At 46.3% G+C, this 14,957-nt stretch overlaps 1 protein-coding gene across 8 annotated transcripts in view; it reads right to left on the bottom strand.

Moving 5' to 3' along the window:
* larp1 (La ribonucleoprotein 1, translational regulator) overlaps positions 1–14,957 on the bottom strand; it is a 206,535-nt gene that overhangs the window by 107,368 nt on the left and 84,210 nt on the right. For 5 of the 8 annotated variants that reach the window (XM_038796170.1, XM_038796165.1, XM_038796164.1 and 2 more), the window contains exon 3: positions 6,943–7,002. The exons of the other annotated variants lie outside the window; for them this stretch is intronic. In XM_038796170.1, coding sequence (XP_038652098.1) covers positions 6,943–7,002 — 60 coding nt within the window. The remainder of the gene's footprint in view (positions 1–6,942; positions 7,003–14,957) is intronic. 8 annotated transcript variants of the gene reach the window in all.

Genomic DNA, 14,957 nt, shown 5'->3' with positions numbered 1-14,957 from the left:
TATGTATGGGTTTACCGTTTGTGTTTTTAGTTAGTGATGGAGAAGTGATTCTGTGAGACATACCAGTCACTGTCTGCCCACCCTAGAATGTCTTTAGTCTTTCTCTCTCCCAGACCACCAGAGACCTGTTTGCTTTCTCCCAAATCCACTTCGTTGAATAATTCTTTCTGACTAATCCTTGACGAATGCAACCCTCCCCATCCCCAACTATTGTATCCAGGTAATAATCACCATTGATTCTTTTCCATCACCGATGAGTGTCAACTAACTCTACTCAGTCAGGTATAATCTCCCTGCCATTCAAAGTAGTGTTGATTCTTCTTGACCAACTTTCACCCCGTTCGATTATGTATTCTAACAGTTTCTCACCACCAACAGTAAACTCACTGGATCTGTGGCTCCCTGCAACAGTGACCACCACCTCAAAAGTATTTTGTTGGTTATAAAGTTCTTTGAGACAGCATGTGATGAAAGACAAAACAGAAATGCAAATTTCTTCTTTCTTTCATTTAACCGTTTGCCTTACCTTTTCAAATATATCCCAATAGACGTACCAGTTGGCACTGCACACTGACCCAAGTCTGACTGCGTGTACTGAAAGTTCCTAACTGGACCATTAGACAACACCACTAATGCACTGTGCTTACAGTGACATCCAGTGTCGGAGAATGTGTACTACAAGATCACAAATGCAGAGTTGCAAATGCTTTAAATATCAGAAAAGCAGAAAATACTGCAAACAGCATCCGAGAGGAATAGATCAGTTAACATTTCAGATGTAGAGTCGTGTTGAGATTGGAATGCTTCTTACAAGGAACAGATCAGGAAGAAGCAACACAACTATCTCGTATTCTCCCACATGTCTACCCACATTAGTGGAATTAGTTCAGGATTAATAGAGCTCTGGAGAGAGTGCAGCGGTGTGAGTTTGAGTGTGATATTGGGGTATGGGGAGATGTTGGAATTATATCGGGACCGATATAGGACTATGCAGAAACACCTGAATTATGTTTGGATTGATACAGGGCTGTGGGAAGAAAGCAAGATTTTGGTTTGGATTAATCTAGAGCTATGGATGGGGAATGAGCAGAATCAGATATGGACTGTATAGGGAGAGCTGAAATGGATTTGGACTGGTACAAGGCGATGGGGTGAGAGCGGAAATAGATTTGGAATAATACAGGGCAGTGGGGAAAGAACAGAAATTTCAGACTAATGCAGGGCCATGGGGAGAGACCAGATTTGGACCAATACTGGCCTTGGGAGAGAGCAGAATCAGATTTGGACTGATACAGGGTCATGGAGAGAGAACAGAATCAGATTTGGACCAATACAGGGCCTTGGGAGACAGGAGAATCAGATTTGGACTGATACAGGGCCATGGGGAAAGAACAGAATCAGATTTGGACTGATACAGGGTCATGGAGAGAGAACAGAATCAGATTTGGACCAATACAGGGCCTTGGGAGACAGCAGAATCAGATTTGGACTGATACAGGGTCATGGGGAGAGAGCAGAATCAGATTTGGACTGACACAGGGTCATGGGGAGAGAGCAGAATCAGATTTGGACTGACACAGGGTCATGGGGAGAGAGCAGAATCAGATTTGGACTGACACAGGGTCATGGGGAGAGAGCAGAATCAGATTTGGACTGACACAGGGTCATGGGGAGAGAGCAGAATCAGATTTGGACTGACACAGGGTCATGGGGAGAGAGCAGAATCAGATTTGGACTGACACAGGGTCATGGGGAGAGAACAGAATCAGATTTGGATTGATACAGGTTATGGAAGAGGGCAGAAATAAGATTTGGATTGAAAGTGGGCTAAGGGGGGGGGGAAGAGCAGGAAAATGGGGCTGAATTGGTGGAGCGAACTACAGTAGTCCCCCGTTATAACGCAGGTGTTCGGGTCCAAGACAGCCACCCGCATTGTATCCGAGCCGCGGATATCCAAGATGGCGGATATCCAAATGAATGAACGAGAGGAAACATCGCTGACTATGCTGAACATTGCTGAATGGAAGGGCGTTTTAAATAAGAAACAGCAAAGTTCGTTCAAGTCTTAAATCAAGTTTTAAATTTATTAAAATATATACAATAATATACAGTATACATACAATAATATACTTAAAATTGTACTTACAAGCATATTTTAAAAATCATTTTAAAAAGTCTGTGAGTTTCCTCTGGCACATCCCCTTCCTCATCTTGACTTGTGCTTGTCTCTGGAGGTTCTTCAGGTGTAGGATGTATATCGGGTCGAAGTCTTGCTGCTCTGTGTATGCTATGAGCCACTTCAGGTGCGTGATGGCATCCGAGTGGCTCTTTGCCACTGTGGGCTGGGGGGGGTTCTTCTTCTTCTGCCTCCTCTTGGGTGACCTGGTCGATGATCTCCTCCTCTGTGAATGTTTCTGCGGGTGCCATGTCGTCCTCTGCTGCTGACCACCTGTTCACCCAATCCTGGAGTGTTAGGTTCTCATCCAGTTGGTCCTCTAGCCTCTCCTCAGCTGCCCTGATCTCTGCTTCAGTAAAGCCTACGAAATCCTCTTCATCCGGGTAATGTTGGGGTCGTGGGAGTGCTGCTCCTAGGGCCTTGTTCCAGCAGTTGGCGATGGTCTTCTCTGTCACAGCTCCCCGGGCCTTCCCTGCCAGATAACAGGCATCCTTGATGGCGATGGCTTTCAGGTAATCTGGGACAGTGAGAGGAGAGTCTATCATTTCCAGGATCAGTTCCTTTTTGTACACAGACTTGAAGGTCTGAATGATGCCAGCATCACATGGCTGGATCTTGCTGGTGGTGTTCTTTGGGAGATAGAGCACTTGGATCTGCCCATCCCTGGTCTTGAGAACATCTCCCTGAGGGTGAGCTGAGCAGTTGTCCAGTAGGAGTGTGGCCTTCTGCGGTAAGTTGCGGGCTCTAAGGTGGTCCCTGACACTGGGTACGAAGAACTTGAAGAACCACTCCTCAAATAAGGAAGCTGTCATCCAGGCTTTGCCAGAGTTCCGGTAGGTAATGGGTAGGTTCTCCATGTTGATGTGGTGAAAGCATCTAGGAGACTTGAATTTGCCCACAATCAATGGCTTCAGCTTGTGTGTTCCCGTGGCATTGCTGGCAAACAGGATGGTGAGCCTGTTCTTGGCTTGCTTGTACCCCAGAGTCTTGTGGGCATCATCCTTGACAGCTAGGGTCTTGTCAGGCAGCATCTTCCAGTAAAGCCCTGACTCATCTGCATTGTAGAGTTGCTCTGGGGTCAGCTCCTCTTGCACCATGTAGTTCTTGAGGATGTCGGGAAAGGCTGCTGCGGCTCCTGAGTCGGCGGATCTCTGTTCACCACTGATGGTAACTGCACCTATCCCATGTCTTTTCTGGAACCGATGGAGCCAACCCTTGCTGGCTACGAAATTGCTGTCCTCTGGGTGGAGCTGGTGATGGAACTTCTCAGCCTGAGTCCTGATGATAGGTCCAGATAGGGGGGTGCCACCAGACTGTTCCTGGACAAACCAGGTGAACACAGCCTTCTCCAAGTTACTGTCACTAGCGTTCCTTGCCTTTTTCCTGCTAAGCCCTTCACTCTGAGAAACTGTCCCAACATATGCTCTTAAATTGGGCTCATCTTTCACCCACCCACGGAGGGTTGACTCTGGTACACCAGTCTCTCTGGATAATTTTGCCTTCGTTTCCCCGTTTCGAAGCCGTTCTATCAAATGTATCTTTTGACTCACTGAGTAAGACTTGCGCTTAAACATTTTGAACGACAGTAACTGAACTCGAAGATACCTGCACTGGAAAAGGTATCCCTTTTATGGCTGTGTAATTGGGCTAATCGGTCGCGGCTACTTATCGCGGCTAATCGTTCTACAGTACAGTAATCATCGCTGCTAATCGGTCTAATCATCGCGGGTAATCATCGCTGCTAATCGGTCTAATCATCGCGGGTAATCATCGCTGCTAATCGGTCTAATCATCGCGGCTAAAAAAGGTGCTGTTTCAAAAAGAGTTTAAAATGAGTCAAGTAAGTTGGGGTCCATAAGCCCCCCCCCCGCCGTATATCGCGAATCGCAGTATTGCGGAGCGCGGTATAACGGGGGACTACTGTATCAGCAAAAACAGTGGACTCATTACACCTCAGAAAAAGGCCAAACATTTGGCTCAGTGGCCTGATGAAGCCAGTGTCCGCTTGAGACTGGAGTGCAAATTGAACCCGCCACCCTCTGACAAGAGAGATAACAACTGAACCATGGCTGAATGTTTACTCAAACATCTAATAGAAAAATACCCAGAAAGCAAAGCCAGCAGAGATTTCAAAAAGGTTCTCGAGTGACTTATTGATCTCTTGAAAAAGTAACTCAAAGAATAGATGAGGCTACTATGACAGATGTAATATATTTGGATTTTCAAAATGTCCTTGCTAAAGTATAAAGTACCATGCAGTAGACTCATGATTAAAGTTAGTGTGTGTGGAGTCGGCGGACAGGCTGTACCACTTCAAGCAGGGCTACTGAACAGAAAATTATAGTTGTGGTTAAATACAGCTATGCAGACTACCAAAGTTGGGAAGTGGTGCTCCACAAGGGTCAGTACCAGACCACACGTAATTTGGTAATGGTACTTAGCTGTCGTTCACAGCTCAGTTATAGCTGGTTTGTGATGCAGAGTGAGGCCAGCAGCACAGTTTCAATCCCCGTACCTGTTGAGGTGATTCATGAAGGCCCATGATCCTCAGGTTAAATCACCACCAGTCGGCTCTCCCCCTCAAACGGGACAGCAGCCCTTGGTCATCTGGGACTATGGTGACTTTATCTTTACTAAAGGCCATAGAGACACAATTAGTCCAAATCAAGCTTGGGGCATTCTGCATTACTCTTGTCATCTAGCCAACTGAGCTAACCGATGCCCACTCCTGTTCACTATTTTCATTAACAATTTAAACTCAACAATCAGAAGTTAAATTTCAACATTTGCAGGCAACACCAAATAGTGTGATTAACACAGTGGACAACTGTGACAAAATAGAGGACTGCATTAATAAACCTGCAGAATGGGTGTTCTAGACGGATAAATAAATTCTAGAGGTAACTGTGAGGTGGTACATTATTATAAAACTAAGAAGGCCATATACAGCTTGTGGAATTAGTCTAAATGGAGTCAAGGAACAAAAGGTACTAGGGAGTGCAGATAGAGAAATCACTCAAATTAGCTTTGCAGGTTTAATGGGTCATTAAAATACTAAACCCAAGTACTGGGGTTCATTTCTGAAATAACAGAATTAAAAAGCAGGGAAGTTATGTTAAATTTGCTTTAAATACAGGTTCTATATTAGACCACTTATAATGCATAGTTCTGGTCTCCATATTAGGATACAGAGGCATTGAGAATGTGCAAACAAAGATTTACAAGGACAATTCCAGAAACAACTATCAGGAAAGATCGGGCGGGCTGGGGCTCTTTAGGAAAAGGCTGGGAGGTTACCGGTTGGATGTCTTTAAATTGTTGTGCTGGTTTGATAGGGTAGACATAGAGAAAATGATTTTAACCTATTTGAAACCCAATCACTTTCAGAGTTAAAATTAGTCAATATTTCCATTTGTGGGAGAAGTCATCAATAGCAAGTAGTCACAAATGAACCCTGGAGAGTGATGAGAATGTAGAATAATAGTTGAGATAAATACAACTGATGCACAAGGGGAAGTCAGATAATCACATAAAGGAGAAAGGAGCAGAAGGTTAGGGTTAGGTGAAGTACGGTGGGAGACGACTTTTGTGGAGTATAAATGCCAGCATTGACCCAGTTGGGCTGAATGGACTCATTGACATAAACTTTGTGTACATTCCTTGGAATGTGAGGGGTGAGTTGATGAGATTTTGGAAAAAATTGCTAGAATAAGATACGGTAATGATACAGCACCTAATGAGACAATTGGCCCTTCTTCACCTTCATGGCACTTTGCTGGGGCCATTCAATTAAATCCACTCCTCTGCAAATGTTTTCCCTTCAAGTAATTATCCCATTCTCTTTTGAAAGTTACTATTGAATCAACTTCCAGTACCCCCTTGAGCAATGCATTCTAGATCACAACCCGCTGTGCAAAAATAAGTTTCCTTATATCACCTCTGTATCTTTTGCCAATCGCTGCGTGTTCTCGAATTCCTAACTTCTCCACTACTGACTGTGTTGCTCTTTATTTGTTTTCTCAAATCTATTTATGATTTTATCCAATCTTCCAATAACCTTCTCTACTCTAAGGAGAACAACCCTAGCTTTTCCAGTCTCTCACCCCTGGTACCACTCTAGGAAATCTCTCCTGCACCCTCTCCATAGGCCTTGAATCCTACAGAAATGACCCCAATAATCCAGTTGAGGCCTAACCAGTGGTTTACAAAACCTTAGTATAACTGCCTGGCTTTTGCACTCTATACTTCTATCAATAAAGCCCAATTCTCAACATGCTCTGCTACATTCAAAGATTTGGGTGTACAAACCCACGGAACACTGCTATTGAACCTCTTTTAAAACCACTATTCAAGATTTAAAAAATAATTTTCAAAGCTGAATTATTAATCTTAAACCGGAGATCAATAGATCTCAGCTAGCCACGGGGATTAAGGAATTTTGAGCCAAGGCAGGTAGATGGAGTTAAGCAGCATGAATCAGCCATGAACCCACTGAATGGTAGCACAGGCTAGAGGGGCTGAATGGCCCATTATTTCTGCACTGGCTCGCCATGCAATGTAAACCCATCGTGACTCTTTAAACCCAAAAACATCAACCTGCTTTCCCAAGAGATAATTATTGCAGCCTTACCGGCATCAATAATACCAAACTAACCGGTTATATCGGAAATCCAGCTGTTTCTACAGGCCCCTTCCCTTGACTCTCAGCTTTGACAATTTGCCAACAATAGAAGTTACAAAGTGAACAAACCCTGACACAACAGTACCTTGTTATTGACTATTTCACCAGGTGTGGGCCAGTTTGTGGTGTCACCAAAATCGCTGACCTGCAACAGAAAAAGAATTCCCCCGTCAGATATTTTCAAACACAATCAGGCATCAATGCTGGTATTCTGACAATATCCAAAGTCTAGTTAATCAAAGAAAATTAGATTCCATAACCACACCCGCCTTTGTCATTTCAACAACCCTAACAGAGGGAACAATAATCTCGCTCAGAACAAGACAGTCACCTTGACAATAGTCACTGACCCCAACTCTCAATAATAACGCCATTCCACAGGGGGAGTTGGTGGCATCATGGATAACTAGTAATCCAGAAGGCGGGGCAGCACGGTGGCACAGTGGTTAACAATTCTGCCTACGGCGCTCAGGGCCCGAGTTCAATCCCAGCCCCAGGTCAGTGTGTGTGGAGTTTACGCAGTCTCCCCATGCATGCTTGGGTCTCACCACCACAACTCAAAGAAGTGCAGCAGGGTAGGTGGATTGGCCATGCTAAATCGCCCCTTAATTGGAAAAAATAATTGGGTACTTAAAAAAAAAAGTAATCCAGAAGCCCAGGCTAATGCTCGAGGGACGTGGGTTCAAATCCCTTCAAGGCAGCTGCCGCCCTTATCTGGTCTGGCCTACATGTGACTCTAGAACCATAGCAATGTGGGTGACCCTTAACTGCCCTCTAAATTGGCCACTCAGCAATTAGGGATAGGCTTCAAATTCTGGCCTTGTCAGTGAGACGCATATCCCATGAAAGAAAAAAGTACTATTCACTCTGGACTGAAGAACAGGGGGACTGAATGCTCACAAAAACAAAATATTGCAGATGCTGGGAATCTAAAATAAAAACCAAAAACGATGGAAGGATTCAGCATCTGAAATGCTTCAGGTCGAGTTGGCCTTTCAGTAAAATAATTCTGAAGCCCTGGGGTATCCTAGTGAGGCGCTCAGGACAACCTACCTCATTCAATTCTATGCAGATGCTGACTGAACCTTCTGAGTATTTCCAGCATTCTTACCGCTTTTGCATCTTGGCCACGGTGTTTGGGGTGGGGAGAGGTTCATTATTGAACAGTAAATGTGTCTGTCAAGCCCAATTATTTCAGTCGGTAACGGCCTGACCTCCAACATCAAGTAAAGGAAGTTTCACCACTGCCTTGCCCCCAACCTAATCATAGTTGTAGATTTTGCATTCAATGGTTAAGTTTTGGTGAGGGGGTTTGTGAGAGTTGAATTCTCAAACACTGAAGTATGCAAAGCATTAACTTAGACGGAATGAGTGTGGAACCCTGTTTTGCAAGCTGGTAACTTTTTGGTAATGCCTATTCACTTAGAAACTGGTGATCAAGTCAACAATTCACATCTGTTTCCAAACATCTGAAATTCCACCGAGATCCCTCTGGAGCCAGAGTCAAAACTCCAGATACGAGCATCCCAGGGCAACACAACACACTGCACCCAAAAATACTTTCCTCCCCGCTTTGAAACATTGAGTGCAAGGTGAAATAAAAGCTGTTCTTCACTTTAGAGAGAGTGTCCAATAAGACGCAGACAGAATTGTCTTGTAATGCCTAGACCCTAGAGAAAGACTGCTGTAATTTGTAAAGAGACCATCTTGTAATGTTAGCTTTTGCCTGATGCAGCTGGCTACTTGAACGCTGGCAGAGCTAATTTTGGATTCCCAAGGGTTTGGTGCTGATAGGCTCGTGGAGCAGGCAGAAGAGGAGAAAGTAACACACAGTAAATAATCAGGGCAGTATTTTAAGGCACCAACTCTGCAACAGATAAATTTAGCTTCATTAAAGAGGACAGTGGGAGACTGCAACTTCTGAGCCCAGATCTTTCAACATACAAACTACTCCCCCTGTCAGTTCTGGATACTGACATCAATAGTGTAAATATAGTATGTAATCACTCAGTGTTTCAGGACACATTTCCGAAACTCTTTATTGATTCAAGTGTTTAAAATCCTTGCCTTCACCCCCAGATTTAGTCACAGCTATCATCCAAGAAGCAGCTCTTATGTCTGTAAATCATGTTGCAGATTTACATGATTTACATGATTCAGCCTTGTTCCACTTATTCATAAAGGAAACCAAATTTAAGTAGCCACCTGCTAAACAATCGACTTCAATCTTTCCTGATTGGTCACGCAGAGGGAGTTGGCAAGCACGCCTCCTACATCTGTACACCTGTCCAACCATGTTTACTGCAGAAATCCTGATCAAATAAATGGTGCAGAAATATTTGTCTGCAGGTAACCTCCACAGGGAGGCTCCTGGGTATTCCTGAGAGCACAATCTACCTCAAAATGTCCAATCACAATTTGAATTTTATAAGTGTCTTCAATCTACACAATGTTAACTGTGCTTTGCAAAAACAAGTTGCACAAGCATTTGGAACCGAGCATGAAGATGAAGCACAGGGAGAGGTGAAGAGGAGGAGGGAGAGGTGAAGAGGAGGAGGGAGAGGTGAAGAGGAGGAGGGAGAGGTGAAGAGGAGGAAGAGGAAGAGGAGGAGGAAGAGGGGGAGGAGAGAGGGAGGAGAGGTTTGGGAGGGATTACTGGAGAGCTCGATCTAGGTGATAGAAAGCTGTAGCAACGGCAAGGCGGAGATATAAAGGAATCGAGAGTAGAGAAGCCAAAGGGACAGAAAGGAAGAGAATCTTGCAAGAGGTTGGGTGGTCACAAGCTGAGGGAATTTGAAGACGAGGACAAGTGTCTTAAACTTTGAGCTAGTGTAAGACTGGAAGGATGGGTACAATAGACCAACACCCAGTGCGAGTGAGGGACAGGAGCAAGTGAACATACTGCAGCTTAGGAATGTTGCTCAATTCATATTTCATGTTATAATTTACTTTGCTCCTATGCCCCAGACCATATATACCACCACAATCCCGACATTAAACAATGACGATAATTCAAAAGCGTTGAATTGGTTGTGAAGCACATGTCCCAAGGTTGCAAACGGCACTTTTTAAAAAAGATTTGCTCTCGTGTATTCATCTTATCAAATTTGGTGACTTTATAACAGGGCTAACCATCAGTGAAAAAACACTTCATATCTCCGAAGAACTGAAAGGACAACAGCTGCTCAAAGAAAATCAGGCACCAACAACCATGAATAGTATTTCAGCAAAAGCTTCAAATAAAGCCTCGGCCCTTGTTAGGTTCCTAGAGCAGGGTTCCCCAAAATTGAGCCACGGAATCACAAGTGAGCTCCCATGTGCATCTTCAAGGATCCTCCATTTATGCCGCAAAATAGGTACAAACACAGGAATTAAATGTAAACAAGTGTTTTCTAGCTATATCTATACATATATTGGATTTAGAAAGAGGAACAAAATCACAAACATATTCAATAGTTACATGGCACCCCACATTAACAACTGGTCACATCACCTGTCCATGGCCCCTATTTTAACCCCTGGAAGTAGCATCCCCATCTCGCTCACCCCGCTCTCCACCCCCGTCTCGCTCGCCCCGCACTCCACCCCGTCTCGCTCACCCCGCACTCCACCCCCGTCTCGCTCGCCCCGCACTCCACCCCGTCTCGCTCGCCCCGCACTCCACCCCGTCTCGCTCACCCCGCACTCCACCCCCGTCTCGCTCACCCCGCTCTCCACCCCCGTCTCGCTCGCCCCGCACTCCACCCCGTCTCGCTCACCCCGCACTCCACCCCCGTCTCGCTCGCCCCGCACTCCACCCCGTCTCGCTCGCCCCGCACTCCACCCCGTCCGCTCACCCCGCACTCCACCCCCGTCTCGCTCACCCCGCACTCCACCCCCGTCTCGCTCACCCCGCTCTCCACCCCCGTCTCGCTCGCCCCGCACTCCACCCAGTCTCGCTCGCCCCGCACTCCACCCCGTCTCGCTCACCCCGCACTCCACCCCCGTCTCGCTCACCCGCACTCCACCCCCGTCTCGCTCACCCCCTCTCCACCCCGTCTCGCTCACCCCGCACTCCACCCCGTCTCGCTCACCCCCCACACTCCACCCCGTCTCGCTCACCCCACTCTCCCCCCCCGTCTCGCTCACCCCGCACTCCACCCCCGTCTCGCTCACCCTGCACTCCACCCCCCTCTCGCTCACCCCGCACTCACCCATCCTCTCTTTCTCACCCGCACACACTCCCCTTATTCACGCTTCGAATCCTGCCGAGAGGCTCACTCAGGTGCCTGCTGCGACCTCACCCACTCTTTCCCTCACACTGCTGTCTACACTCGTCCAATCAGAGCCTGCCTCCTTAATCAGACAAGCAGCACTGCAACATTTTTCAAATTTTATAAATGTGCCTGTCCTGCTGTGGACCCCCAGGGAGGGTCCCATGGACCCCTGTTTATAAATGTGCCTGTCCTGCTGTGGACCCCCATGGAGGGTCCCAAGGACCCCAGTTTATAAATATGCCTGTCCTGCTGTGGACCCCCGGGGAGGGTCCCATGGACCCCAGTTTATAAATGTGCCTGTCCTGCTGTGGACCCCCGGGGAGGGTCCCATGGACCCCAGTTTATAAATGTGCCTGTCCTGCTGTGGACCCCCATGGAGGGTCCCATGGACCCCTGTTTATAAATGTGCCTGTCCTGCTGTGGACCCCCAGGGAGGGTCCCATGGACCCCTGTTTATAAATGTGCCTGTCCTGCTGTGGACCCCCAGGGAGGTTCCCATGCACCCCAGTTTATAAATGTGCCTGTCCTGCTGTGGACCCCCAGGGAGGGTCCCATGGACCGCAGTTTATAAATGTGCCTGTCCTGCTGTGGACCCCCAGGGAGGTCCCCTGGACCCGTTTGGGAGTCCGTGTTCCCGAGGGACTCATTCTCTTGACATTGCATAGCAGGTTCTCCATACACATGAAATGCACACCAGATCTAAAGCCACGAAGTGGTTAATATAATGATGTTTGACAAAAATCCGTGATAGTTGAAATGTGACAATACTGTCTAATCTCAGCAGTGCCTTCATATGTTTGCGGGGCTGGTTTAGCTCACTAGGCTAAATTGCTGCCTTTTAAGGCAGACCAAGCAGGCCAGCAGCACAGTTTGATTCCCGTACCAGCCTCCCCGGACAGGCGCCGGAATGTGGCAACTAGGGGCTTTTCACAGTAACTTCATTGAAGCCTACTGTGGGCAGCACGGTAGCATGGTGGTTAGCATCAATGCTTCACAGCTCCAGGGTCCCAGGTTCGATTCCCGGCTGGGTCACTGTCTGTGCGGAGTCTGCGCGTCCTCCCCGTGTGTGCGTGGGTTTCCTCCGGGTGCTCCGGTTTCCTCCCACAGTCCAAAGATGTGCGGGTTAGGTGGATTGGCCAAGCTAAATTGCCCTTAGTGTCCTAAAAAATAAGGTTAATGGGGTTGTTGGGTTACTGGTATAGGGTGGATACGTGGGCTTGAGTAGGGTGATCATTGCTCGGCACAACATCAAGGGCCGAAGGGCCTGTTCTGTTCTGTACTGTTCTAATTCTAATTCTATACTCGTGACAATTAGCGATTTTCATACTAATGGGGAATAACAGTAGAACTGCAAATTACACACCCATGAATTGGAACTGGTCCACACTAACCTCTGTATAAAAGATATAACATAGAGAATTTGGATCTGTTCGACAGCGACACCAGGATAAAGGGTGCGGATGTAGAGAATTTGGAGCTCCTCTACACCAAGGTGACTAGGTGTGTAGATAAGAGTAGCAGTTGATAAAGTCCACATAAACTTCAGTGAGACTTTAGACAAGATCCCGCATGGAAAACTGATAAAGGTGGCAAGAGCATTGGGATCCAGGGAAATTGGGCAAATTGGATCTAAATTGGCTTAGAGACAGGAGGCAGCGGGTGATGGTTGAAGAATTTTTTTGTGACTGGATGCCTACGTCTTGTGGTGTTCCACAGGGATTGGTGCTGAGTCCCTTGCTGTTTGTCGTGTACATCAACGATTCAGGCGCGAATGTTAGGGGTATGATCAGTAAGTTTGCACATGACGTGAAAATTGGTGGTAAATAGGGAGGAGGAAAGCCTTAGATTACAGAATGATATGTACTGGCTAGTCAGATGGGCAGGACATTGGCAAATGGAATTTAACTCTGGAAAGTGAGAACTGATACATTTTGGGATGATTATCTGGGCAAGGGAATACACAATGAACATTCGGACACTGAGAAGTAAAGAGGATCAGAGGGACCTTGGGGTGCATGTCCCTAGATCCCTCAAGGCAGTACGGTTGGATTTGGATTTTGTTTATTGTCACGTGTACATAGGTGCAGTGAAAAGTATTTTTCTGCAAGCAGCTCAATAGATCATTTAGTACATGAAAATCAAATAAAATAAAATACATAATAGGGCAACACAAGGTACACAATGTAACTACATAAACACTGGCATCAAGTGAAACATTACAGGGTGTAGTATTCATCAGATCAGTCCATAAGAAGGTCGTGTAGAAGTCTGGTAACAGCAGGGAAGAAGCTGTTTTTGAGTCTGTTCATGTGCGTTCTCAGACTTGTATTTCCTGCCGATTGAAGAAGTTAGAAGAGTGAGTAAACTGGGTGGGAGGGGTCTTTGATTACGCTGCACGCTTTTCCAAGGTTTGTGAGATGGACTGGGCTGTGTTCACGGCTCTCAGAAGTTTCTTGTGGACGTGGGCCGAGCAGTTGACATACCAGCATGTGCTGCAGCCAGATAGGATGCTTTCTGTGGTGCATCTGTAAAAGTTGGTAAGAGTTCTAGAGATCAAGGAGCACATGTTCACAGCTCCTTGAAGGTGGAGTCGCAGGTGGACAGGGTGGTGAAGGCGGCATTCAGCATGCTAGGTTTTACTGGTCAGAACATTGAATACAAAAGTTGGGACATCTTGTTAAGTTGTGCAAGACATTAGTAAGACCACACATGGAATACCGTGTTCAGTTCTGGTCACCGTATTATAGGAAAGATATTGTTAAACTAGAAAGAGTGCAGAAGAGATTTACGAGGATGCTACCAGGACTTGATGGTCTGAGTTATAAGGAGAGGCTGGATAGGCTGGGACATTTTGCCCTGGAGCGTAGGAGGTTTAAGGGTGACCTTATAGAGGTCTATAAAATAATGAGGGGCATAGATAAGGTAGACAGTCAACAGCTTTTCCCAAAGGTAGAGGAGTCTAGAACTAGAGGGCATAGGTTTAAGGTGAGAGGATGAGAGATACAAAAAGACCAGAGGGGAAATTTCTTCACACAGAGGGTGGTGAGCATCTGGAATGAGCAGCCAGAGGTAGTGGTAGAGGCTGGTAAAAAAAAAAATTATTAAAAAGGTTAGACAGTTACATGGGCAGGGTGAATAGAGGGATATTGGCCAAATGCAGGCAAGTGGGACTAGCCTAGTGATGGACAAGCTGGGCCCAAGGGCCTGTTTCCATGCTGTAAACATCTATGACAGTTAATTTGGACATGGCGAATTTCCTTAATTTCCTGAGGTTAGGTAGATAAGATGGTACGGCATATAGGATACTTATCTTTATTAGTCGAGGCATAGAATAAAGACAAGGGAAGTTATGATGGAGCTGTAAACTGCTTGGTCATCACACTATAGGTAGGATGTGATTGCACTAGCGGATGCAGCGATATTCACCAGTATATTTCCTGGGCTGGAGACTTTCAGCTATGAAAAGGGTCTGGTTAGACTGGGGTTGTTCTCCTGAGAGCATAGAAGGATTAGGGGGACCTGATTGAGGTGTATAAAATTATGCGGGGCATAGATAGCATGAATAGGAAGAAACTTTTCCCCTTAGTTGAGAGGTCAATAACCAGGGTACATAGATTTAAGGTAAGGGCAGGAGGTTTAGAGGGAACCTGAGAAAAAAAACTTTTTCACCCAGAGGATGGTGGGAACCTGGAACTCACTGCCTGAAATGGTGGGAGAGTCAGGAACACGTGCAACATTTAAGAAACATTTAGATGAGTTTTGGGCTTCTTACCCAAGGAAGGATGTTCTTGCTACAGAGGGAGTGGAGAGAAGCTTTGCCAGACTGATTCAGGGATGGCTGGAC

The sequence above is a fragment of the Scyliorhinus canicula genome, chromosome 4 (genome assembly GCF_902713615.1).
Source record: "Scyliorhinus canicula chromosome 4, sScyCan1.1, whole genome shotgun sequence".
In the NCBI taxonomy this organism is placed as follows: domain Eukaryota; kingdom Metazoa; phylum Chordata; class Chondrichthyes; order Carcharhiniformes; family Scyliorhinidae; genus Scyliorhinus; species Scyliorhinus canicula.
The sequence above is the reverse complement of the archived record's forward strand: the minus strand, read 5'-3'. Positions and strand labels throughout refer to the sequence as shown.